This window comes from Alternaria infectoria (genome assembly GCF_024043175.1).
Source record: "Alternaria infectoria strain BMP 0036 chromosome Unknown scaffold_17, whole genome shotgun sequence".
NCBI lineage: Eukaryota > Fungi > Ascomycota > Dothideomycetes > Pleosporales > Pleosporaceae > Alternaria > Alternaria infectoria.
The window spans coordinates 362,978-388,678 of NW_026250706.1; the positions used below are offsets into that span (position 1 = coordinate 362,978).

General features: G+C 53.8%; 9 protein-coding genes across 9 annotated transcripts; 5 read left to right on the forward strand and 4 right to left on the reverse strand.

Moving 5' to 3' along the window:
- Window positions 1-147: 147 nt before the first annotated feature.
- J4E92_008559 (uncharacterized protein) lies at window positions 148-1,920 on the forward strand (the record flags this gene model as incomplete). Its single annotated transcript, XM_051499910.1, has 1 exon — window positions 148-1,920. The coding sequence occupies one exon, from the start codon at window positions 148-150 to the stop codon at window positions 1,918-1,920; it is 1,773 nt and encodes a 590-aa protein (XP_051349923.1).
- Window positions 1,921-2,746: 826 nt separating this feature from the next.
- On the reverse strand, window positions 2,747-3,909 carry J4E92_008560 (uncharacterized protein; the record flags this gene model as incomplete). The annotated part of the gene is made up of 2 exons (XM_051499911.1): window positions 2,747-3,645; window positions 3,696-3,909. 2 exons carry the CDS (start codon window positions 3,907-3,909, stop codon window positions 2,747-2,749), a joined length of 1,113 nt encoding a protein of 370 aa, XP_051349924.1.
- A 750-nt stretch (window positions 3,910-4,659) lies between these two features.
- On the forward strand, window positions 4,660-5,592 carry J4E92_008561 (uncharacterized protein; the record flags this gene model as incomplete). The annotated part of the gene is made up of 1 exon (XM_051499912.1): window positions 4,660-5,592. One exon carries the CDS (start codon window positions 4,660-4,662, stop codon window positions 5,590-5,592), a length of 933 nt encoding a protein of 310 aa, XP_051349925.1.
- A 672-nt stretch (window positions 5,593-6,264) lies between these two features.
- On the reverse strand, window positions 6,265-10,010 carry J4E92_008562 (uncharacterized protein; the record flags this gene model as incomplete). The annotated part of the gene is made up of 8 exons (XM_051499913.1): window positions 6,265-6,381; window positions 6,431-6,901; window positions 6,954-8,219; window positions 8,274-8,335; window positions 8,495-8,511; window positions 9,243-9,253; window positions 9,309-9,806; window positions 9,867-10,010. The coding sequence occupies 8 exons, from the start codon at window positions 10,008-10,010 to the stop codon at window positions 6,265-6,267; spliced, it is 2,586 nt and encodes an 861-aa protein (XP_051349926.1).
- A 930-nt stretch (window positions 10,011-10,940) lies between these two features.
- J4E92_008563 (uncharacterized protein) lies at window positions 10,941-11,528 on the reverse strand (the record flags this gene model as incomplete). The annotated part of the gene is made up of 2 exons (XM_051499914.1): window positions 10,941-11,293; window positions 11,360-11,528. The coding sequence occupies 2 exons, from the start codon at window positions 11,526-11,528 to the stop codon at window positions 10,941-10,943; spliced, it is 522 nt and encodes a 173-aa protein (XP_051349927.1).
- A 1,370-nt stretch (window positions 11,529-12,898) lies between these two features.
- Window positions 12,899-14,575, forward strand: J4E92_008564 (uncharacterized protein; the record flags this gene model as incomplete). Its single annotated transcript, XM_051499915.1, has 2 exons — window positions 12,899-13,315; window positions 13,370-14,575. The coding sequence occupies 2 exons, from the start codon at window positions 12,899-12,901 to the stop codon at window positions 14,573-14,575; spliced, it is 1,623 nt and encodes a 540-aa protein (XP_051349928.1).
- A 357-nt stretch (window positions 14,576-14,932) lies between these two features.
- J4E92_008565 (uncharacterized protein) lies at window positions 14,933-18,108 on the forward strand (the record flags this gene model as incomplete). The annotated part of the gene is made up of 3 exons (XM_051499916.1): window positions 14,933-14,956; window positions 15,011-17,900; window positions 17,957-18,108. The coding sequence occupies 3 exons, from the start codon at window positions 14,933-14,935 to the stop codon at window positions 18,106-18,108; spliced, it is 3,066 nt and encodes a 1,021-aa protein (XP_051349929.1).
- Window positions 18,109-18,409: 301 nt separating this feature from the next.
- On the reverse strand, window positions 18,410-19,347 carry J4E92_008566 (uncharacterized protein; the record flags this gene model as incomplete). The annotated part of the gene is made up of 3 exons (XM_051499917.1): window positions 18,410-18,647; window positions 18,694-19,091; window positions 19,141-19,347. 3 exons carry the CDS (start codon window positions 19,345-19,347, stop codon window positions 18,410-18,412), a joined length of 843 nt encoding a protein of 280 aa, XP_051349930.1.
- A 580-nt stretch (window positions 19,348-19,927) lies between these two features.
- Window positions 19,928-23,247, forward strand: J4E92_008567 (uncharacterized protein; the record flags this gene model as incomplete). The annotated part of the gene is made up of 4 exons (XM_051499918.1): window positions 19,928-20,743; window positions 20,790-21,221; window positions 21,276-22,323; window positions 22,370-23,247. The coding sequence occupies 4 exons, from the start codon at window positions 19,928-19,930 to the stop codon at window positions 23,245-23,247; spliced, it is 3,174 nt and encodes a 1,057-aa protein (XP_051349931.1).
- Window positions 23,248-25,701: the final 2,454 nt, after the last annotated feature.

The window sequence follows — 25,701 nt, forward strand, 5'->3', positions numbered from 1 at the left end:
TAGAGAAACTATCCAAACTGTCCAATTACCAATGCTCCAACCGTAATCGGACCTTCGATCGTGCTGCAAATGTTGCTCTCTTGATCTATCCAGACGCCCACGGGACGACACCTGCCACTACGAGCCCACCACTCCATATACCACACTATGCTCAGCACAAAGTGTGTAGCACGCGCGACCCTCCGAACGCCGCATGCCCCGCGAGTATGTAGGAACATAGCGACCAGACCCCCGCAATCACACGTCCGGACCGCATCCCATCCCTATGCACAACGACGACAGCAACACTTCGTCCGATCCATAGCCACCGTCGGCGCTCTCTGGGCTACCGCCACGGCATACCAATGGTGCAACGGAGACTCGATCATACGAGATGCGCACGCGGAGGAACAAGAGGAACCGGAGCTGAAGTTTGAAGCGCCACGGCGGCAGGCCAAAACTGCCGATGACAATAGAAATATCATCAGCTCGCAGCATCTTCAAGTCATCAAGAGCTGGGAGAACCCTGGAGTCTACACATGGGGTTCCAACTCAGGCAAGGTCGTGGCACCCGACTCTGACGAAAAGTACATCAAGACACCAAGACGCTTGACCTTCTTCGACGGAAAGCTATTGCGGGACATCAAGCTCGACAGAAACTTCGGCGCGGCTATTGACGAGAAGGGCGATCTTCTACAATGGGGCACCGCCTTCGCAAACGACATCAAGGAGCCTACCAAGACTCTGACGGGCCATAACCTGACCTCCCTCGCCATCTCCCGCGATCGCATCATTGGCCTTTCCAAGAGCGGCTCCGTATACTCGATACCCGTTTCACAGGCGGAGCAGAAGGAAGGCCCAAAGCCGCCATCTACATCCTGGATCCCTTTTTGGGGTGGCTCCAACAACATCTCATATCGCAACCGTACACCTGAGAACCTCGGATGGAGCGAGCGCGTCACGGACATCTCATCCGGGCTAGAGCATGCGCTCATGCTCACCTCTTCTGGCCGCGTCTTCTCTTTCGCGTCAGGCTCACAAGACTTCCCTAGCAAAGGTCAGCTAGGTATACCGGGTCTATCATTCGAGAGCCGTCCCACTGGCGCGTTCGACATTCCCCACGAGGTCACTACCCTCAAAGGATTCCCCGTCAAGAGGATCGCTACTGGTGACTACCATAGCTTAGTTTGCGATTCCGAAGGACGAGCTTTTACTTTTGGCGACAACACTTCCGGTCAACTTGGTTTCCCGTACAACGCTGAAGCGCAAAGCGTAGATGCGCCATCTCTACTCCCAACACAAAAGCTATACTCTGGCTCGCTAGGCAAGGTGACAAACGTCTTCGCGGGCGGGAATACATCTTTCCTTGCTGTCGAAGCGACCAAAGGCAACAAGACTACTGCAGACACATGGGCTTTTGGATTCGGTCTCACAGGTCAACTTGGTGTTGGTCGATGGGTGCACACGCAAGCCGATCCCGTCAAGGTTCCCGCCTTCTCCGGTCTTTTCGAGTGGGACGAAGCCAAGAACACTGCAATTCCGATACGTCTATTGAACATCTCAGTCGGCTCAACCCATGCCGCCGCCATCCTCGACAACGTTGCCAGCGTCGCTGTGACCGGTCGGTCGAAGAAGCTCACAGACAACGACACAAACTGGGGTCGCGACATTTTATTCTGGGGTAACAACGAATACTACCAGATTGGTAGTGGCAAGCGGAGCAACTTAGCTACACCAACATACATCCAACCACTTGACCAGGCCGCTGAGCAAGAGCGAGCAGCATCTGCGGGCGGTTTTGGGAAACAACTAAGAGAAAAAGAGATGCATCGTTTCCAAATCACACCACGGAACAAGGTCAAGGTCAATGGCCGCACAGTCGAATTCGAGCAAAAAGTGGAATGTGGACGAGGATGCACTGCCGTTTACTCTGCTGTTTGATCTACCAGCTACTGTTTGTGTTTTTTCTTGTACATATACCTTCGCCTTTTAGGGCGGGCACCGCAACGTTTGATGACATGTAAGAGTAGGTTGAAGGATAGGCTATTTCTCTCCCAAAACAAATCAAATCAAGAGTGTTTGATCATCAGAATCACACCATCACAATGATGACAAAATTTCCACATCTGTTAGCGTGTCTGTGTGACTAGTGTCGGGTATAAGCGTCGCCCGGACGGCTGCTGGCGTGCGCATGTCGTGGGTCCGTATACTCCACTATTCAATCAATTTGAGATTTGTAGGGAGTTGCGATACGCGCTGATGCGATTGGTGGCATTATTCTCATACCGGAGAGTAAAGATGACGTCTGTGTTGTAAGAGGTAGAGAAAGGACTACAAGATGGTCCACGACACTTACCTACAGAATGTGGCCATGACAAGACGTGTTCGGAGCGATGGATTGAGGAGGGACACTAAGGATGTGGCAGTGGATTCGAAGAGGAGTTTTTATGGAGAGTAGCGGGAGAAAAGAGTAGTCATCGAGATGTTGAAATATGTGTGATTGCACCGACTACAAGCCTGTGTCGGCGACCTAACTAGCTGATGTGGGTATATGGTACAAGACGCGCGAAGCTACATGACTTTTGGTACAGATGATAACAATAATAAAAAAGAATAGCTCGCAAACTGGAGGAAAAACGTATGAACAAGAACGGCCTACGCTAGTACAGAAAGACAAGATTAGACAACCGAAAAACACGTACCCAGGCCGCCGAAGAAACTCCTCCGAGCTCGCCCGAGATTAAAGAAATTGGGGACGCAGAGTCGATCAAAGCCCCATTCGCTGGATCATTGCTCGTGATTCGGCTTCAGATAGTTCGTTGCCGTCGATGTTGATGCGACCTTCCTCGACTTGCGCGAGGTCCGGCTTGACGAGGCCTTCGTGGAGGTACTTGAGAAAAGATAGTAGCTTCTCTTCGAACTCGGCGTATGGATATCGTTCCTGGGCTGCTTCTATCGCCTGTAGACTTGATTGCGCCCGACCGTTTGGTAGTAGTTCGTTGATGTATTGGCGCTTGATCCTGGTCCACTCGCAGTTCTCTTCGCGAAGATTACCTTCAGCACAGAAGAGTCTCCTCATTGCTGCCACGTCCGCTGGTTCTTCGGCCCATCGTTCGACGCCAGGGCAGCCATAGGCGAAGATGGTGTTAAAAGCTTCGTCACCGTAAGCACCATTGCGAAGATATTCGCCGATAATAGCCTGTAGCATGAACTGTGCTGCCAAGTCGAACCACTCAGCCGTTGGCAGCCAGTCGTCATCCAGATTGACACGTGCGGCGGTAAGCTCGATGAAGACAGGGAGTAAACAGTGGAGCGAGGGCGTGCCTGCTACATCGGTCACCCACCTCCGCTGATCGACAGGCATTCTCAGTGCGGAGGCAAGAGCAGAGCGGTTTTCGTAAAGAGCGCCATCGGAAAGAGGAAAGTCCTTCTGCTGGTCGAAAGGGTCCTGAAGCGCAGCAGGATGCTGAGTTCGTTGCCGCCAGTACTCGCCACGGGATTTGTTCTGCTCGCGCAGACTGTTCAGTGACTCTTCGGTTGTCCAGGTCTCGTCGTGATGCAGCCGATGTGTGAAGATCAGGGCAAACTGCAACAAACGCGATCGAAATGACGCCTTGGCATCTAGGCGTCGGCCATGGTGTCTATGCCCGAGGAATGTCCTCCAATCTGATAGTCGTGAGCACGTGATGCATTGCCGTAACAGGCGCAAGTCATACCAGCAGTCATGTTGACGAGCGCATTGGGCAGATCTGAATGGTATGGATCACTGCTCGATTTCCACTCAAAGACCAAGTCAATGGCCTTGTAGACAAGGAAATCTAAGATGGTGAGATCGACGTCAAATTGGTCTTCCTCTTCAGTCTCCATGCGCCGGGTCAGGTTCAGGTAGCCTTCCCTGGGGTGTCCGTTGCTGTCGTGTGTGTTTGCCATGGCTTGGTGCAGGGCGCTGTAGGTGGGGAGAAGGGGGCGGGAGGCGGTCAACATGGAAGGTAGGGCGATATATAGGCAAGTGAATGACGGAAAGGACTGTACTGTGCAAAGGCTGGAGGGAGCTGAGGGAGGAAGAGCACTCGAGGCGTGATAGCAAACGGGTTATAGCAGAAGGATGCCCCCTCTAGACCCCACAGTTAGCCCACCCTGGAGGACAAAGACATTGGGCGGCTGGCTGGATGCAGGGTCGACTTCATGCGTCGTGACCCGAGAGTTTGTGTCGCTGCAGGGGGAGGTTCGCACGGCATGCGCAAGCGAGGCGAAGGAGTTCACGTCAAACAGACAGGCTGAGTCGCGGCGCAAAGGGCTCCACCAGCATCGGGTCTGAGCAACTGGAGGGGAGCGGAAGAGACCGCACCTGCATGGTGGCTGCCTGGCTGAGACGCCGGCGCCGTCGCAGTCGCGTCGGGCACGACTGGAGGGCGCGCGAGGCCGTGGAAAAATTATCAACCACGGCCAACTCCTGTTCGCATCCAGAGTGTCGCATGCAGCACGCAAGCGGCCTAGCGTGAGGTACCGATGAGTGAGCGATGGCGCCGGCCGCGTCTATCTCGCCCGCGGGCTGCTGCGATCGCCCATGCGCCGACGCCACCAGCAGCCAGCACCCCACACGCAGCACGCCGTCTCCCACACTGACACCTGCCTGGAGCTGGGAGATGCGCGCCCGTCCACGCCTGCCAGTGCGCGACAATGCTGCCCAAGAAGTGCTCCATCCTCCTGCCCTCGTACACTAACCTCAGTCCCCTCTACTACTCCCACGCTGGGAGCTGCGCAGGTCCCCAGCCGGGCAAGTCATGCCGTCATAGATTCGCACGTCCTGAGGCCGCAACACAGCGCCGCTCCTACGCCCAACACCAGGACGCGCCCGCCTACCGCGATGACGCAGAGCTGCTCAGGTGGCCGGACGCCGTGAAGCCGCACAAGACGCCCACGCCCTACCAGATCCTGAAGTGCCGCAAGGGCGACGCCTACACCAAGCACCGCTTCTATGCCCTCGTCAAGCTCTACCACCCCGACCGCTGCCATGCCGAGTCGGCCATCGCCCAGCTGCCCCTCCACGTGCGTCTCGAGCGCTATCGAATGCTAGTCGCCGCCCACGACATCCTCTCCGATGTCCAGAAACGCAAAGCGTATGATGCCTGGGGCCACGGCTGGGCCGGTCACCACCAGATGCCCATGGGCCCCCGTCATAACGACTGGCACTATGATCCACATCGCTGGAATACGGATCCGCGTACCAATGCGACCTGGGAGGACTGGGAGCGCTGGCACTACGAGAACGGCGGCGGCGCCAAGGACTCGGACGCCCGCACGATTCAGATGTCCAACTTTACCTTCATGGCCCTCATCTTCGCCTTTGTCAGCATAGGCGGCGTCGTGCAGGGCACTAGATTCAACACCTTCAACAACTCGGTCATAGAGCGGCGCGACCAGATCCACCGCGAGGCGAGTATGGAGTACAGCCGGAGCAGGAATGCCACTCTGAGCTCAAGTGGAGATCGCGACGAGCGCATACGCACCTTCCTTAATCACAGGGAGTCGACTATAGTCGGCGAGCAATCCTACCAGCGCTTACTCCCGCCCGCTGACACCTGCTCGCCTGACGAGATCAGGAGGCAGTAAAACGAGTAAAATGAGCACATTGTGGTGCCTGATAGATTTGCTATACCCTCCAGCACATTTTGGTGCTATATCGTACGACTGTTATTACTTCGCGGCATGAATGGAGCTAGGGCGTTCGGTTCTGTATGTATCATTCGGCAGGCGGCACATATGCGCGCGGCGGGCATATCCTAGCCCTCATGCGCTCAGACACCACGCAAATTCAACGACAATCACCAACAGCACCCCCGCCGTGCCTGTGATCGTGTACTCGTTTTTCTTCTTCCAGCACCCTGGCCGTCGATCGTAGTATGACGGCGGCGTAGAATATCGACACTGGCAATATATCGAAGATGATCTACGCCAGAAGCAGCATGGCTTCCGCGCTATCGTCTACACCTAGGGTAGCAGAGCCTCAAACACTGCTGCAACTGTGTCACGCGGGTCCAGTCCCCTAGATGATGTTCCAGCTTGGCAATAAGCGAGATATCTCAAGGGTAGGGTATATGACAAGTTTTATTACTACATGTATGCGAACGCATGAATGCTCGCGCCACCAATGCTCCATCTCAACGTTTACCGATGGCGATCAGTAATAACTTACGCGATTCTAGGTTTGCACCACCACCTGACATGCTCGCCAACAGCTGCACCTGCATCCACGACTCACCCCCTGCGCAATCGCCCCGCGACCTATGGTGTCGTTGACACGCCATTCCTCAAGTTGTCGAACTTGGAGTCGGGATACAGTAGCCAATTGGGCGATGACTCGATGCCTGCACCACTCCCGCCGCCCATCTTCTCGACAACCTTTATACGTTAGCAAACTCGTCTCCACTCTCAGACACCCACGACTCACGTTTGTCACGATGCTCCCGCTGTCATCTGTCCTGTCACCGCTGATCTCCCACCACATTGCGCCACCCAACCCTTGTTCTGCAATGTAGTCGACCTTCTTGAGCGCCATGGCCACAGTATCATAGCTGACGAACTCGCCACTCGCTTCGTCGTAGCTGTACGTTGCGCCAGCCTCTTCATCGTAGTACTCCTGTGCACCTCCAAGGGGCAAGTCCTTGAAGTCGTAGACGCCTCGCTCAAACGATCCGGTGCCGATGCCACTAAACGACGTTCCTAGACCCTGAGTGTTGGTGAAGGAGCGACCGTAGAGCGGCATGCCAAGATTGAGCTTGGAGGAAGGAACGCCCGCGGCGCTGTAGGCGGTCAGAACGGAAGCCGTATTGAATGGCGTGCTCAGGGGAGTCGAGGTCGACGGGTAAAGGTTCGATTGATGGCCAGTCTGGTTATCCCAGGAGCCGGCGTAGTCGTATGCCTATTTTCGCGTTAGTTTATTTATTACTGCATCTGGAGAGGTCAATACTTACCATCAGATTGATAAAGTCTGTGACTGCACTGATCTCTTTCAAGGGCAGATGCTTGTAGTTCTTCTCTCCTGCCGGTGAAGCAATCGTCAAGAGGAACTTGGGCTTCAGCTCGCGTCCAGACTCATCTTCGTACACAAGCGTATCGGCATATTCGTCCAGGTGGGATCTGATCTCCTTCAACAGTGCAAGTAACTGCCCGCCTTGCTCCTTGTCGGTAGGATACTCCCAATCCACATCAATGCCATCGAAGCCGTAGTCGCGAATCAAGTCCACACAAGACGACGCAAAGCGTTGCCTACCCGCAGCCGTAGCCATGGGTCCATCCATGTGCTTGGCAACGTTTGTATACGTCCAACCACCTACACTGAGCAACACCTTCAAGTTCCTGTTCTTAGCCTTGAGGATCTGAAGTTGCTTGATGGATCCATAGACATTGTTGCCCACGTCGTTCCAGGAATCAGTCGGATAGTGCTTTTCCGCGTCGGCGTATGTGTCGGTGAGAAAGACGGTGCCGTCGGGCTTGTTGTCGGCGAAGGAGTAGAGGAGGTGGGTGAGTTGCTCTGCGGGTATTTGCTGGGGTTGGAAGTTGCGTGCGTAGATGTCCCAGTTCCCGTAGTAGGCTACTGAGCGGTAGCCGGGGTGGGTGGGGATGTTGGGGTTGGTGGGTTCGGGTGGTGTGTCGCTTGCTGTGGGCTCTGGTGGGGGTATGGCGTAGGAAGGCGTGGCTGATACTGAGGGTTGCGTGGCCACATAGCTGGTGACCAGAGATGAGGAGGGAACGACAAAGGTAGATGCTGAACTTTGGGGTGGAGTTGTTGCGTATGAAGGCGTAGCTGAGACTGAAGGTTGCGTGGTCACATAGCTGGTGACTATGGACGAGGAGGGCACAACCCAAGTGGAGGCAGAGCTTTGAGGAAAGCCGGATGTGCTAAAGCTAGCATAGTATTCGCTTGATGAGCTCGGCACTGTGGTGGGGACGGTAGACGTTAGGATGGATGATGAGGAATCGATGAAGCTGTAGGCTGAACTTTGAGGCAGACCGGATGTGCCAAAGGTGGTGTAGTATTGGCTCAATGAACTCGGCGTTGCGGTGGAGACGATAGATGTTAAAGCGGATGTTGAGGAAACAACGAAGCTGTAGGGCAGACCAGATGTGCCAAAGGTGGTGTAGGATTTGCTTGATGAGCTTGGAGTTGCGGTGTAGGCAGCAGGTGTTGGAGAGTACGACTGAGCTGCATACGAAGAATAAGCGTCGCCACCGGGGAACTATTTCGTGGTCAGCATGATCGATACCGCAGAAGGAGATTGGCCTTGACTTACCAGAGCTTGCTCTATCTTCGCATACTCTCGTTCAAGCGTCTCAACCCTGAGAAGCAAGCATTCTCGATCACACTCGTCTTGCGTTTCCTGGGAAGAAGCGACAGCGGTAAGGAGAAAGATGGTGGCGCATAGCCAGGTTGGCAACGACCGAGTGCACTGGTTATTTCGTCAGTCTTTGGTGAATGTCTTCCCTACGTCTCTTCGGTTCTTCTCGAACATACCAGCATGTTTCGCATCACTGCACTTCAGTAACAGTCGTAGTAAACAAATGTATCATGTATTTTGTTTCTGGATACCAGGTACAGCGGGTTCCTCTCCGTTCTTAAAACATGCCCTCTCGCGCGTCGTTGCCCCATGCTCCCACCCTCCTCCTTTCTTATCCAGAACTTCCTCGTGGGATCTGCGATACTCGCATGCGTCTCAAGCGTTATTTACGACCTGTCTTAGTACCTTTTGGGCTTTTCGTTCCTTGGGTGGTAACCGTTGCGCACGCATGTTGTTGTCCGTTCTTGGAAAAGGGTCCCGCTTGTTTTGGTAAGCAGGGACTTCAGGGAGTGGTTTGCGAGGTCGGTGCATGCAGGTACGCTATCTCAACGTGATAGAGACTAGCGTGGACTGTGGGAGATGTGGATGAGGTGGGTATGAATACACCATGATGCGCAGAAGTTAGGAGACGGGTTTGGGGCCGAGGATGGCTGGGTGCGGTTGTTTGGGGCGACGGGATCATATCCTAGACCCCCGTGGTGGGTATTGAACGGTACACAAGGCTGGTACCTGGCGATAGACCGGTTGTTATTATGTGTTCGCCTCCTGTGCGGCGGAGGTCTTCCCGGTCAACATCTACTCGGCTCGAGGCCATGCATTTTCAGCCTCTGCTCTACCGCCTTCTTCGTCTTCCTCCTCCTGAAAACCAGCACGAAAATTACCACGGTCAGTAATGCAGCACAGGCCTGCACAATACCAACATACCAACTTGCACTCTGCATACTGCGTTAGCAGGCCCTCTTTTCAAATTCCTCAAGATCATGCGCTTACCTGCACATTACAATAGCTGCCAAAGTCAATGTCGCCCACGAACTCTTTTTGTATCGCCCTAGCACCAGAACTACACGTCCAACCCCAAAGATCATCGCTCTTCCCATTCTTATCCTTCTCAGTGCGATACACCGTAGCGGCTACACACCACACAATAAAGTTCCCCAGCATGTTGACCCAGCTAAAGGTACTCGTGACAACAGCAGCTACATTAGCCTGCTCGATACCGCAGTTATAAGAAAAGATTGTCGCGAAGTTGAGTAATACGGAGATGGCTGCAACGCCAAAGTACATGTATGTTGGCCATGCCCGTGTATTCTTCGCCCAGGGTGTGCGTAAGATGTTCTCGCCGTTTTGAAGTCGAACAATGCGGTGAATGTTGCGTGTGCTGAGGAACTTGTGCAGTGTAAGGGCAGTGAGGACGAGAACTGCGATAGAGATGAAGAGAGCGAGGGTGCGCGATACAACGCGTAATTTCCGGATACGTATCTTGAGGTCCTGGTGTATATGTTAGTACCACTGATGCTCGCTTACGGCACCTCTTTGTTGAGGGCGTACCCTGTCTTCGTTTGCCGCTTCTTTGAGCTCCTCGAAATCGCCATGAGGTAGCGGTTGACTGTACTGTGCGCTCTGATCGTCAGTAGCCAATTGGAGTGTGATCGCAGGTATCGGTCTGTTAGATGAGAACTTGGAAGAAGTCATGGTCGATGGTAGCAAGTGTTGTAGGTCTTGCTCCTGCGAGGGGCGTTGAGGCATGGTATGTATGCGCAGTCATTGGATGTTTGTTGAACGCAACAAAGAATTTCGTGTGTCCCTTTTACAACATGTCCGAAGTCATGTAGATAGTTGGGGTGGCTTTCAAGTTGGACATGGGGGTTTCCCGATTTGTACCAAGATCTTCGTGGTGATCTCCGTGTTGTTACATCAGCAGCCTCAGCTCCTCCAGCTCCAAACATTAGTCGATTGATAGTTCCGCCGATCGCGCCGTAATGTATCAGCAAAGCTGAACTGCAGTGCTGATGACGTGCCGCTTGTGGCTGCGGTTGACCGTAAGCGGTATCGTGGTCGTGGCTGAGCTGATCCTGATTCGCCGAGTTGCCCACAGACTGTGCTTAGTGATGATGTCGCTATTCTGGGAATTGGTTGTCGTCGGCTGTTCATTTGAGGATTTCATGCTCGAGCTGGGCTGTCTATCGGTAAGATGGCTTTACGCCCTTCCGGCAAGTGCACAACACAATATTGGAAAGAGCACCAGCCCATCAGTCGCTGCACTCCCTCGAATCCGCTTTATTCTTATGTGAGGACTAGTGGGTTGCTGCACCTCGTACATGGAGGTAATTGAACAGGTGCGCTGCAGTCTACGTTAGCATAGAAAACGAAGTTGGCAGAATCCTAAGATAATGTCGACCCTGACGTGATTTCTGGTGCTCAGTGTGGGAGGTAATCATTGAGAATCTCTTTTTCAAACAGGGTGGCTGTTCCAGCCGCAGTCGGTCTTAGATGGATTTGATTGTGTTGCATTCGGCGACGTATTCATGAGCGCATGGTACAGCTATTCCCCGCGTCATGCTGAGATGATTGCAATACTGACTAGCACTGGTTCTCCCTCGCGTAACCCCGTCAGAGTTGCAGCTATCGCTGGAGGACGGACTGCTGTGTGAGCCATTCCTCAAGTTTCTTCTGTGCATCTTTGTCCACCAGACAAAACTTGATGGTACCCATTTCACTCATTCCCTCTTGCTCGACGGGTACACGGTCCAGGCCGGCAACCTCTTTCACTTTCTCTGCAGTGTTCAACAGTCCACCCAATCTGAAAAGAAGCATCATCTCCCCATCAGCACCAGAGGTTGGTATGAAGGCGCTCTGGCTCTTGAAGACTTTGAGGAGGGAAAGATTGTGCTCATAAGCTTCGCGATCATAGCCTAGAGCTTCTTTTTCCGTCCGGACAAGTTCCCAATGATGGTCTGTAATTCGCTCTCGGGTGACTGTAGAGATGCATCAGTACATGACAGTTTCACATTTAATAACCAGGACAAAGCGGTGTCACTAACCATCTCCGCGCTGATCACTGATTAGACGGACAGCTTCGATTCGGGAATATCCAAAGAGTCGCATCCAGCGCTCGATGGTTTCCGGTGTCGGGTATTGGGAAGCAATCTGCGCGTCAGAGGCTGATGCTGCATGCGCCATGCGCTCCAACTCGTCCCAACCAGCGTCCATAGTCGTGTAGCTGAAGTAGATTCTTCAAAGGTTGACTTGCGCAGTGCGATGCGCAATGATGCCGGTCGCGTGCGCGAGGTGGTGCTGTGGGCACCAAAGTCGGCTATTTATGGGTTTCAGGCTGCTTTCACATCGCGCCTGATCATCTTGGTGTGACGCGCAGCTTCAGTCTCAACTGGTAGAGTGGTCGTTCTTTCCATGGTTTGAGTGAGGGAGTCACGACTGGAGCGACTCACCTGGGCACCACCTGGGCAGCACGGAACCATTCCGGGCGCACTAGGCCGTGTTTGGGACTTTGCGCGAACGTACCAGACTGTAAGGAATTATGACTCAGCTGCCCGCGACACTGCTGCGGTCTTCTACTTCGCTAACAGAACATGTTTTCGCGGCATGTGGGCGCGACCGAGAACAGTGGAGAGCCTGCACCGCCATTTTGGCGCTCATCAAAGCGGAGGAGGCTACAGGGTACGAACAGATAAGGGGAGAGTCAACGACTGAACTGCTGGCACAAGGTCAAGCGGGTAAAGGCTGTATATCGAAGATTCCTACGATGGCTGCCTAGGTGTTATCGGAAGCAAATATCGCTCCCATCGGGGACAAGCGACCACGCGCGTCGGGAATGGCCTGTCTTCTTGGTGGCATCTCGCAAGTTTCACCAGCTTCGGACTCCTTGGCAGCCAGATGCGCGCAGTACTCGCACGTTTGCAGGCTGCAACCTCATCCTTCTGCACAATCACACGCGCTGCTGCTGCGAGTTCCTACGAGACAGGCGTCTAGACACACGGCTTATCGAGTAATCAAGAAACGTTGCAGGTGGATCCATTTTATTGTAAAAGATGGCACTTTACTCTTAAGCGACCCTTACATGCGCCTGAGCTCTTTAGCCTCCGACGCAACGGTCGCACGACCATAATTACCGAGGCGTATTGCACGCGAGAAATGGACAGAATTCGTCCGAGTAAAAAGTACGACTTCGCCAGAGCCAAGATGTCCGATGCAAAATGCGGGGAACGCGTGGCATCTCCATGGACAGCAGACCCAGTGGACTGGAAGCAGAATACCCGTAGTCAAAAACGAACTCGGAGGTCATAACTATCCGCTCCCGTGTGCGAACAGGGCGCGATACGGTTCCGAGGAACTAACGCCTGTGAACATGTGTACGCCTCGTGGGTCTGGCTCCTCTTTATCCTTGCGGCAGTTTACGTGAATGGCTGTTGCAGCGGAAGCGCCACAGGGACCCTGGCGCGTTGGTAGTGCGATTGAGTTCTATACCTAGATACTTAAAAGGGTCAATCCTTCTCGAGAACTTCTCCCCAACAGACGAAAGCTGCCACGGCTGCGTGTTCACCTCACATAGTTCTGTTACCAACATGCACAACTCCATCCTCTTAGCCGCTTGGGCTGGCATTTCTTTTGTCCTCTACAAGATCATCTCCTCAATCATCATCTCGCGTCGCCATGCTGCTAGAGCACGTCAATTGGGCTGTTTGCCTGCCCCTGAGACTCAGCAGTCTCCATTCGATCCCCTTGGACTCCAGAATGTTGCCAAAATAATGAAGGCGGACAAACAATCCCGTATACCGCAGTATTTGAAAGGTCGCGTTGATGATGCGTGCGCGAGGGAAGGCAAGATCGTCAACACATTCCATCAAAAGATCATGGGCGCAGAGGGATACTTCACAGTGGAACCAAGGAACATCCAGGCTATACTGGCCACGCAATTCAAGGACTACGGATTAGGAGAAAGGCGAAACGGGAACTTTGCTCCACTACTCGGCCATGGCATTGTAAGTACTATTCTCAGGAATGCGACAAGAACGTCAGACGCTGACATCAAGCAGTTTTCCAGCGATGGCGAGCAATGGGCGCATGCGAGGTCACTACTTCGGCCACAGTTCGCTCGCGACCAAGTCAGCGACTTGGACCTTGAGGAAGAACATATGAAGAACATGATGCGCGTACTGCCTACCAACTCAGACGGCTGGACAGATGTCACGGACCTGAAGCCGCTCTTCTTCCGCCTGACGCTCGACAGCGCCACTGAGTTCCTCTTTGGCGAGAGCGTTGACTCTCAGCTGGCATCCCTACCCGACTACAAGTCTAGTAAGCCCCCAATGGCTGTCAACGAACAAGACTTTGCCACGTCCTTCGACCAGGCGCAGAACACCATTGCCCAAGCTAGCCGTCTCGGAGAGGCCTACTGGCTCGTATACGACAAGGCGTTCAAAGACCACTGCAAACGCTGCCACGACTTCATTGATCACTACGTCCAACTGGCATTGTCAAAGGAGAAGGGTACTACCCAGGAGAAGTCACATGGCAAGCAAAAATACGTCTTCCTTGATGGACTTGCAGAGTCTACCCGCAACCCCATCGAGCTTCGCGAACACCTGATCTCAATTCTACTAGCCGGCCGCGACACTACGGCATCGCTACTGTCGTACGTCTTCATGCTCCTCTCAGAGCACCCAGAAGTCTACAACGCCCTGCGCAGCGTCGTGTTGGAGACTTTCGGCACCTATTCGAACCCTAAGAACATTACTTTCGAGTCGCTGAAGTCGTGCAATTATCTGCAGTGGGTTTTGAACGAGACTCTGCGTCTTTACCCAGTCGTCCCTGTTGATGGTCGCCGTGCCCTCAAGGATTCTACCCTGCCCGTGGGCGGTGGTCCAGACGGCACAGCACCTCTCTACGTCAAGAAGGGCATGCAAATAGACTACAGCGTATACATCATGCACCGTCGTGCTGATCTTTGGGGACCTGACGCTGAAGAATTCCGACCTGAGCGCTGGAATGGAAGGAAGAGTGGGTGGGAGTATCTTCCTTTCAACGGCGGCCCTAGGATTTGCATCGGACAGCAATTTGCCCTGACAGAAGCTGGATATGTCGTCGTAAGGTTAATGCAGAGGTTTGAGGCGATTGAGGGTGTTGGTAATACTTGGGAGCCGAAGGAGAAGGGTGGCATGGGTTATGTCAGGAACGGGCTGAGCTTGACGACTTGCCCCGCGGATGGTGTCAAGTTAAGGTTGAAGGAAGCCAAGGAGTAGGCTGGTTGTAGATAGATTGGTGGATTATGATTAGAAAATGTTATCCTTCCATACCTCTATTGAATGATGCGACGAGATTGTACCAAGCATCTCGACAATACTGCAGTTGAACATGTGTATTGCTCGTTCGGCTGAACGCTGTGTCCACCCTCATCATTTTATCCTCCGATGTCAAAAGCAGCGCGTCCGTGATACTAATTCTAAGTCGAGGCGTGCAACTGAAGAGCGTGGCCAATCCCCCAGACTGTGGCGCGGCGCTAGGACCGACGGGCGAGGCAAGGATCCGTCGGCGGGACATTTCCAAACTTTTGATGCACTCCAACATCTTCGAACCCAACACGCACCACATCGCCCAATATGCGGAGAGCGCGTGGACTTCGGGTGAGGAAAAGCAAAGCCAATTATCAACAAACACATTCTGACTAACAATGGCAGGCTTCTTCAACCCGCGACGTTTGCATCTTCTGCGCCACTCGTCAATTGGCCATCTCGAATACGCTCGCTACATCATCATCGGACGCTACACAACGACGGCAACTCAACTCATCTAGTAGAGCCCCGCAATCGGCCGAGGCCATCCTATACAAAGATGCCAACGAGCGCAAGGAGCCAATGTCGCAGGCACAGCGCATGCGGCAGGCGCTGGCCGCCAGCGCCCCTCAGCCGCAATCACAAGGAGGCTTCATGTCGCCGGCAGAGAGGATGAGAGCATCATTAGCACAAGCACCTCCGCAGCATCAATCCCAAGCGTCACGGCAATTCCCACCAGAGCGACGCGCAATGAACAGAGGCGGTCCTTTCGATGGGCCGGGGCGGAACCAGAGCAGAGACCGATTTGCACCTGGTGTACGGAGGACGACCGGCAACGAGCGTGGCAATGACTATCGACCTCCGCCCCAGAATCGCTATACCGTCAATATGGACTCGAGACCACAGGTCAACACCCCGGCATTTGGCTCCGGTCACCTTAGACGACGAAACGACGCACAGCCCGAACGCTCCCCGTTCGGATTAGACGACCGAAGATCACCACAGGCTCCTAGACCTGCACCACAAAGAAAGATGCTGGATCAAGATGAGATATCAAAGTTGTTGGGGAATGCGGCGTCGAACTCAACCCCGAAACCCTACACACCACTTGCAAGGGACATAAATGCACAGAGGACATGTTTCCACTGTGGATCGAAGGAGCACGCGAGCAATATGTGCCCATCAAAGCCGGTGCTCCGCGAGCCTCAACGGCAGGAACAACCAGCACAGAAAACGGCCATGTATACACCACCACAACGTTACAAGGAATCGATATCGGATGCTGCAGAAGCCTGGGCGCAGAAATCGAAGGGCAATTTGGACATTGAACAGTCGGCAAGATGGCAGATAGAAGAGGATAACAGGCGACGCAACGACGTGGACAGCGAGAGAAGGCGAAGTCGCTTTGCCTTTGACGAGCCGGATGAGTCCAAGAACCGATACGAAGAGCCCGCGCGAAGGCAGGGCGGAAACAAGGGCAGGAGCCGACGCATACAACGGGACGAGGAGGACGATGAAGACCGGCCACACGTCAGCAAGCAAGAACGCAAGCGGTTACGGGCTGAGGCGAAGAAGGCAGCGCAGTCGGCAAAGGCCGGTCCTACACCGATCTCATTACCAGAGTACATCAGCGTGGCCAACCTTGCGGGTGCCCTTAGGTTGAGAGTCGAGGACTTTGTGCGAAAGTTGGAAGAGCTAGGGTTTGAGGATGTGCAGAATGATCACATTCTGAACTCGGAGCATGCTGGCCTTATTGCACAGGAGTATAACTTTGAACCGATCTTCCAGGCACAAGAAGATGATGGCGACCTCTATCCCGCAGCACCTCTTGAGCCTGAGGCCTACGCCGAGCTGCCTGCTCGACCACCTGTTGTCACCATTATGGGTCATGTTGATCACGGCAAGACGACTATCCTTGACTATATGCGTTCGACTAGTGTGGCGGCTACCGAGTTTGGCGGCATCACACAGCACATTGGTGCGTTCAGTGTGCCGCTGGCAAACGGAAAGAAGATCACGTTCCTCGACACGCCCGGTCATTCTGCATTCGAGACGATGCGCGCTCGTGGAGCCAACGTTACCGACATTGTCGTCTTGGTCGTTGCTGCGGATGACTCTGTCATGCCCCAAACTGTGGAGGCGATCAAGCACGCGCAAGCGGCGAATGTCCCTATGATTGTCGCCATCAACAAAATTGACAAGGCGCAAGCTGACCCTGATGCCGTCAAGCTTGATCTCGGCCGTCACGGTATTGAGATTGAGGACTTTGGAGGCGACATCCAGGCTGTTTGCGTCAGTGGAAAGACAGGACAGGGCATTCCCGACCTGGAAGAAGCCATTTCAACGTTGTCGGAGATGTTGGATCACCGCGCTGATCCTGCGACCTCCGTCGAAGGATGGGTTCTTGAGGGTACCACGAAGAAATCTGGACGCGTGGCTACCGTCCTGGTCCGCAGTGGTACCCTTCGTCAAGGAACAACGCTTGTCGCAGGAACTACCTGGACACGCGTGCGTACTCTGCGCAACGAGGCTGGTGCTGTGGTCAAGGAAGTCGGGCCTGGTATGGCTGTCGAGATCGACGGCTGGCGTGATCAACCCATCGCTGGCGACGAAGTGCTACAAGCAGAAGATGAACAGCATGCGAGTTCGGTGACCGATCTCCGCAGCGAGAAGGTCGACAGAGAGCAAATGGCGCGTGACATGGAAGCCATCAACGAGTCTCGCCGCCTAGAAGCCGAGCGTCGTGCGGCCGAAGAAGCAGCTGCCAAGGCTCTCGAGAATGGCGAGGAAGCTGAAGTCGCTGAGGAGAAAGAGGCTGGTCCGGAGGTCGTCTCCTTCATTATCAAGGGAGATGTATCTGGCTCTGTTGAAGCAGTCATTGACTCTGTCTCAGCACTCGGAAACGCAGAGGTATCTACGCGCATCCTCCGCCACGGTGTTGGCGCACCCTCCGAATTCGACATCTCGCACGCCGCCGACGCAAAGGGACATGTTATCAACTTCAACACCACAATTCCTGGACACGTTGCCAAACTAGCAGAAGAGAAGGGCGTCAGGATTCTTGACAGCAACATCATCTACCGCGTAGTCGAAAACGTCAAGGATTTGCTATCCGAGAAGCTTGCACCAAAAGTCATCCAGAAGGTCACGGGTGAGGTGGAAATCGCAGCCGTTTTTGAGATTGGCCTTGGTGGCAGGAAGAAGATGAAGGTTGCAGGAAGTAAAGTCAGGAACGGTGTTGTCGATAGGGGTACCAAGGCTAGGGTACTCCGTAGCGACAAGATTGTCCATGATGGTAAGTCATTCCCCACTCGGTTTGCACTTGAAACATATGCTAACACAAATTATTAGGCGTGATCGAGTCGCTCAAGAACCAGAAGAAAGATGTCGAGCAGATGCGCAAGGATACCGAGTGCGGTATTTCGTTTGAAGGCTGGGAAGACTTCAAGGTGGGTGATCGCATTCAGTGTTATGAAGAGAAGTTTGAGAAGAGGAACTTGTAAGATAGTGTATACTAGGTACATAGAGTAGCGTTGAGTGGTTTGGGCTGAGGGTTTGATAACTACCCTTCTTCGTGTATATATGTAGATGTATGGATATGTAACTATCAATTATTCCAATCACGCAAGATATGAGTGTGGTGCATGAATTGGTCTGCCACCACCCACGCTTGTGACCTGGATATTATCACTGCAGACCGTTTTCGAGGTACTCTAATGCATTCGTCATTATCCTATGCCTTATTATACTATGACGCCCTGACACTTCCTGTTGCAGACATACAACCCTTTATATCTTGGCCTATTAATGCTCGCCGACGTGTTTCCGTAGCTTGGCCCCCGTCCATAATACCGGCGCAAAGTGTGTCGACATATTAAAGCTGAACAGCGACACAAACCACAGTATGGCCATAACGGCGACTGGGACGAGGAGGAGCTCAGTGTGGTGGAGGAAGGGCAGTTCCTTGTAGCCCAAGAAGGTGATGATGAAGTAGTAGTTCAATGCGGCGAGGTAAAGTGTGTTCGAAAGGAGTAGCGAAAACCTAGACATGTCAGCGCATATTCTGATACTGTAAGTTAAGAACATACCAATGGTGTGTGCCTATGAGTGGCATGCACAGGAACTGCACAACGTAGAGGAACACCCAAACCGGCACAAAGGCCCGGATGGCAACATCCCAGCAGTATCCAAACTCGAGCTCTTCCTTGCCCGAGTCTTCTCCTAGGTTGTACAGTCCCCTCCTTCGTCCTGGTAGCAGTGTGTTGTCCGGGCCTAATAATCGGCCGACCAGGAAGAAGAATAGCGTCGCTATCAATAGCGAAAGCAGCAAGAAGTGCCCAAAAATGAAGACCATGGTTATATGGAGGGTCTGTGTAAAGCCATCGGCGTATGCGAAGCCCCATGCAAGTGATGTGAGGGTCAGGAAGAAGGAAAGTAGGTATGTGAACGACGGGTCGGGGCGGTGGTATGTCTTGGTGGTTTGTTTCTACACGCTGTTAGGCACATATCGTCACACAGAGACCAGAAATACATACATGGTAGTATATCTGCCGAAACACCTTCTTGGGTGCTATTATCAGGCTCATGATCTCCCATATGGCCATTTCAAAGTCCATCTGGGGGAATTTGAACATGCGCTTGAAGAAGCGCGGCATCTTGGTCTCATTCCGCCGTGTCGATGGGGTCGAGCCAAAGTTTGAAGGTCCGCCCGTCGGCCTTGGGAGTGATATGTGCGGGTTCATGTTGGGCGTGCTTTGTGAGCTGGTGGCCGTCTATAGGCAGCTGCTGAGTGAAGGCGCGACGCCGGAAATGGAGAGATTCGAATGCGCGTCAGGTATTGGTGTCACCGCGAGTCCCAGACTTCCATCGTTGGAGGGACGCGTCAATCGTCCGGTGGTTCGGTGAATGGTGGCTATGTGTTCGGTACCTGAGCGATGACGCCGCCGTGTGAGCTAGCGCCAAGAACGAGGCTGACAGGCTCCGCCGAGAGCAAGCCCGCAACGCCGACTCGCAACCTTTGCTCCTCTCACGACAACGCGCCCACCCACCTCAACCACGGCGAACGGCGCATCATCTCCACCCCCGCGCGCATCTTGGAAGATATCGGCGCGACCTTTGCACCTGCCAGACGCACCGTGGAGACCTGCATCGCGCCTCCCGCTTCCGCGCGCACCTCTCGACGCTCCTTCTAGACACTAACCACGCGACAAAGACATCCATTGTCCACGACACTCCCGCGCCTGAGCATATCGTAATACAACGCCCAACATTACTTCGCGATCAGTTCTGACAGCCCACCACAGCTCTCACGCACCCACAGCTATGGCGGACGACGCTGAGCTCGCCTTCCTCGAGGCGCAAAAGGACGAATACGACCCTTCAGCCGGTTACACCATGCCCGACGCTGCTGCTGGACAGGACGAGTACGACCCCGCCGCCACATACTCGCCGCAGTCCTACCAGTCGGCATCGATGCAGCCAGAATCCGGCGCAAACTCACCACCGGCCGCCGACGCCGAGGGCGAGAATGGGGTGCAGCCTCAGCCTACTCAGACCTCCACAGAAGGCTCCGCAGCGCCGCCGTCGAAGCGACCGCGCACTGTGGGTGGTTTTGTCGACGAGAGTGAGGACGAGGAAGAGGAGCCCGCTGTGCAGCCGCAAGAGGCGAATGCTACACTGAGTGCTACTGGAGCTTCAGAGACTCCCCAGCCATCTTTTACAAACTCTCCAAACAATACACTCCCAAACCCAGATGTACAGTTACATAGTGCACAAGATCAGGCTCCCGCTTCCATCTCTGCTTCTGTCGCTGTCAATGAGCCTGCTCCCTCTGTTGCTTCTCTTCCTAACGGCAGTACGCCTGTTGCAGACGCTACTAAGCCAGGTGCTCCCGACGTCATGACTGCTGCTTCGGCACGCCCGTCTGTAGCCCCAGCTACTCCAGCTCCTATGTCTGCTTCTCTACCAAAGGCTCGTCTTCCTCAGGACCGAGTGGGTATTCTCGAAGATCGCATTGCTGAAGATCCGCGTGGTGACATCGAAGCGTGGTTGAGTCTAATTGAGGAGCACCGTAGGCGACACAAGCATGACGACGCACGAGCTGTCTTTGAGCGCTTCTTCAAGATCTTCCCTTCATCAGTAAGCAGGACTGTCGATATCTCATGTGATGTACTAACATGTCTAGGGCGAGCAATGGGTCGAGTACATTGCCTTTGAGACGGAGCTTGACGAGCTGCCAAGGGTGGAACACCTCTTCGGTCGCTCTATTCCTTCAGCCCAATGGCTCGGCATCTACTCTGCTTACATCGACTTCATCCGTCGCCGCTTCAACCTTACCACTGACCAAAATGGACAGAACCGCCAGACCGTCACACAAGCTTACGAGTTCGTCCTTACTTCAGTCGGTCTGGATGTTCATGCTGGAAAGCTTTGGCTTGACTACATCGAGATGCTCAAATCTGGGCCTGGTGTCCTCGGTGGCAGCAGCTGGCAGGACATGCAGAAGATGGATACTCTGCGCAAGGTGTACCAACGCGCTGTTTCAGTACCACACAACGCGACCCTAGAGATCTGGAGAGACTACGACAGGTTCGAGACAAGTCTGAACAAGGTCACGGTAAGCTTCATTGCATTCAGTCCCTTGTTTTTACGAGGCTAACATCGATGACAGGGCCGCAAGCAACTCCAAGAAACCTCGCCTGCCTACATGACTGCACGCAGCGCCATCAACGTCCTCGACAACAACATCACAAGGGGCGTCAACCGAACCACACTACCCAAGCTGCCGCCCGCCGCCGGCTTCGATGGCTACGAGGAGTACATGAACCAAGTGAAGCTATGGAAGAACTGGATTCAGTGGGAGAAGAGCGATCCGCTTGAGTGCGCTACAGACAACCGGGAGTTGTACAATAAGCGTGTACTCCACCTGTACAAGAATGCGCTCATGGCCCTCCGCTTCTGGCCAGAACTGTGGTACGAAGCAGCTGAGTGGTGTTACGAGAACAACATCCAGGCTGAGGGCGACAAATTCCTCAACGACGGCATCGATGCAAACCCTGAGAGCTGTCTCCTCGCCTTCAAGAAGGCCAACCAGGTCGAACAACGCACCGACTTCGAAGATGGTCAAGCGGGTATCGTTGCTAAGGGCAAGGCTGTACGAGAGCCATACCAGAGGCTGCTCGATACCATCTACGATCTCACAGCACAAGTCAAGAAGCGAGAGGAACACTCCATCTCCCGTGCGAAAGAGCAGTTCGAGGCACAGAAGGCTGCGGACGAAGCTGCCCGCGCAATCGCACAACAGAACGAGGACGCTGACGACGAAGACGAAGTCGTTGCTGCACGTCGCTTGAAGGAGAAGGAGGATGCTTTCGCACTTCAACTCCAGGCCATGTCTGCTGGATACAATGCGCAAACACAAAATCTTAAGAAGACACTCACGTACACATGGATAGCTCTCATGCGGGCTATGCGCCGTGTTCAGGGCAAGGGAGATCCCAGGGGCGAGATTGGTGGCTTCCGTGGCATCTTCACGGAGGCTCGCAAGAAGGGCAAGCTGCTTAGTGAAGCCTACGTCGCCAGTGCGCTCATTGAGCATCACTGCTACCAGGAACCGGCTGCACAGAAGATTTTTGAGCGGGGTATGAAGCTGTTCCCTGAGGATGAGCAGTTTGCGTTGGAATACATTAAGCATCTCATCAAGCTCAATGACTCTACCAGTAAGTGACAAAGTCTTCGCAACACAGTTCCTACTAACATCATCAGATGCTCGTGCCGTCTTCGAGACAGTCGTCGGAAAGCTCACGGCTAAGCCTGAGACCGTTCACAGGGCTAAATCGCTTTTCGCCTTCTTCCATGATTACGAAGCCCAGTTCGGCGAGCTGGCCCAGATCACAAAGCTTGAGCAGCGCATGGCAACTCTCTTCCCTGAAGATCCCCAGCTGCACCGCTTCTCGCAGCGCTTCGCGACCCAGACCTTCGACCCGATCTCCGTCCGTCACATCATCTCGCCTCGCACACAGATGAAGCCCGTCATGCCAGCGACCATGCCATCGGTTATGCCCTCCATCGAAGAGCAGCAGCAACAGCAGCAGCAGCAACCGATGCCTGCGCTACCACCCCAAATCGTAGCCGAACAACAGCGCCTCGCGTCTCCCGGCATTGCGAACTCCCCACACCTCGGAAACCTCATGCCTGTCACGAACTCACCAAAGCGCCCTCTCGATGACGCGGACGACGGTGGACAGCCTCGCAAGCTTGTTAGGGGCGAGTCACCGCTCAAGGGTGCGGCAGGTCGCCGTCTCGATGCTGCACGCCGCAACCTAGCCACCACCGGTGCGACACCCGTTGGCCAGGCTCCCGGCCCGCCACCTCTGCCTCGTGGCGTTAACTTCCTCCTCGGCATCATTCCTCCTGCAAGCACATACAAGGAGACGCGCTTCAAGGCTGATGGGTTGGTGGCTCTGCTGCGAAGCGTTGATGCCATTCCAGTTCCACCAGGCCAGGGTCCTCCGCAGCCACAGCGCTGGGGCACCACCCCGACAACAGCGCAGCAGCTGCAGAGCATACAAGAGAAATACGGCAATGGTGGACACATGCCCATGCACCCAGCTATGGCGGGCGCAAACGCTTGGGGGCCTTAGGAAAGGTATCCAACGTTCATCTTACTGGAGCTTGTGCGCCGGCATTACCGCGTTTGAGCAAGAAAGAGTCGGATTATCTTCACTCGAAAAATGGTTGTCTAGACCAAGAACATTGCATGGATTGGCGTTTATTCTTCTCTACTCATTTGTACGGACTCGATCACCAAAACACCCGGATACTGAGAGCGTAGGGAAGGGGGGCCGCATGGGGTATCACTAATGGAATAATGGAGGTTTGACTTGGCTTTTGCCAGCCTATATGTGTGAGCGAGGCGTTGGGTTCTTGATTGCGCCTTGGGGCGGCATTCTCATCGAAGTCTTGGTGGAAGGACTTGTAGCCTCTTTCTTAGATGTCCTTAATGGAAAAGATGGTTCATCTATCCTCCTTTGGTCGTGTCGTGATGCTATTCGAGTGACGATGGTTCATGAGCTAGCTCTTCCTGGATAGAAAGGAGGAAGATCATCTGAATTGATGTCTTGTTCATGCGTCACACATGTTATCTATCTACTAATACATGAATCTCTTTCCCAGTTCTATGTTGCTGACCATGTCCCTTCGCAGCTCGCATACAATACACGGCACGGCATCGTGTATCCATCAATGTCATGACTCACTGCCCCACTCGGGGTCATTGGGCTAGCGATCGAACTAGCAACGTCGCGCCTTCCTGACCGACATGCTTCCTTCCTCCTGTGCTACACACATCGCTATACGGAGACCACCACACTCAGTCGATCAAATCATCGTCTCCTAAACATGCACAGGGCACCTTGCTTTGTCGCCGTCACATGGCAGCACTTCGCCGAGCAGTCTTCGAAGTTTCCCCGACGTGATCTCCGACTTAGGGGTGTATAAGAGCACGGAAGGAACGCAGCATCTACGAGAACACAATGCCTTGGGGGTGTAGACTGGACTCCTCGATCTCGTCGCGCACAAAGCCTATTTGCTTCGTACTAGGGGCTGGAGAATCGCTTCTCCAGAATCGCTGACAGAGTTCCGACCATGTGAAATGTAAAATGGAACTCACGTTGAATAACGTGCTCGAGAAAGTGCACCCGACACGTCAATGTGACCAAGCAGATGCTTGCATCAGTCGGCGAGTGTTGGAAGCTCGTCGGTCTAGTCTGGGGTTATGACAGGGTTGATATCCATCAGTGTTCTCTGGTCAATCTGGAAATGCTTCACGGTTCTTCAAAGGGTCCACTATCCGAATGTAGTCATTGGATTCTCGTTGTCATTATTAAATTCAGGGGGCGCACTTTCCAAGCAAAGGTGGTCTTGGTCTCTGGCCGTAGCACTCCGGGACAGATTCTGCATGTGTCCTTGTTATACCAAGGTATCATCAAAGTCACACTTCGGCATTTCTTCAACAACTCCGGCCTTGGGGCTCTCGTTGCTCCCGTGATCTGTTCAGATTACGCCACCGTCTCGTTCCCGACGACGCTTGGTCAGTCTCTCACCAGGCCTCGAAGGCGGTTATCACGTATCCTGCGCCACCCGCCGGCAGTCACAACACCACAATATCTCACCTCGTCTACAAACCCCAGCCCCACTTAAACCTCATCTTTTACCTGTATACACCTCCGGTACGTGTCCGAGATCTCAGATGCCAGCAATTAGCGTATTCTGTCTGTCCATATAAGCTTGCCCACCCACGGCCTCAAACCCTCTTTCCTTCCTCACACTACAACGACAACTACTCTCCCCTCCCTTCCTGACTTGACAATTCTCACAAGGGACAAGTCTTCTATTCTCTACAAGCCGCAGCTACTTCACCAACATCAAGCCTACCTTCCTCAACCGCAACAAGAGCCGGTCTCACAATCGTCACTGCAGGCAGTTCAGTCAACACCACTGCAGGCAGTCTTCCGCGCTCAGCACCTTCCAGTAAGTTCCCAGTTAAGCATTCCTCTTTCAGTCACCATGACGACGATGATGGTGATCATCATCGCACTGCTGCCGCTGCGTACTCTGTGTCACGTCGAGGTCTTGGTACCTGCCGCGCAGTCACCGCCCTTATCGGCACGGTCACCACAGCAATCTCATCGTTCTTGCCCTTTTTGTTTTGACGCTACCACATGACCCCGACTTGGCATAGCTTTGGAGCTCATAACTTCAACAGTCTCACCTTTTGTTTCTCACCCCAACACATCATATCCAACAACACTCCTTTTGTATGCCGCTCCTCTCCCATGCTTTATCGCACATCGCTTTTTGTTCTATCTCCCTGTCGCGAGCACATCAGTTCGCAGCTTCTACTTTTGAACTTTGCTGACTTGCCTCAGACCCGATCAGCGATCCGGTTCAAACGCTCACGTCCTCAACGCCAGTCCCGCACGCGACTCAGATCTGAGATCAACGTACGTGTCCTCCGCTGTCGCCTCTAATCGCGCAAGCTCTATGCCGTCGTTGACACCGCCGGCAAACGCGTCCTCGCTCTCGATCACCGCTAA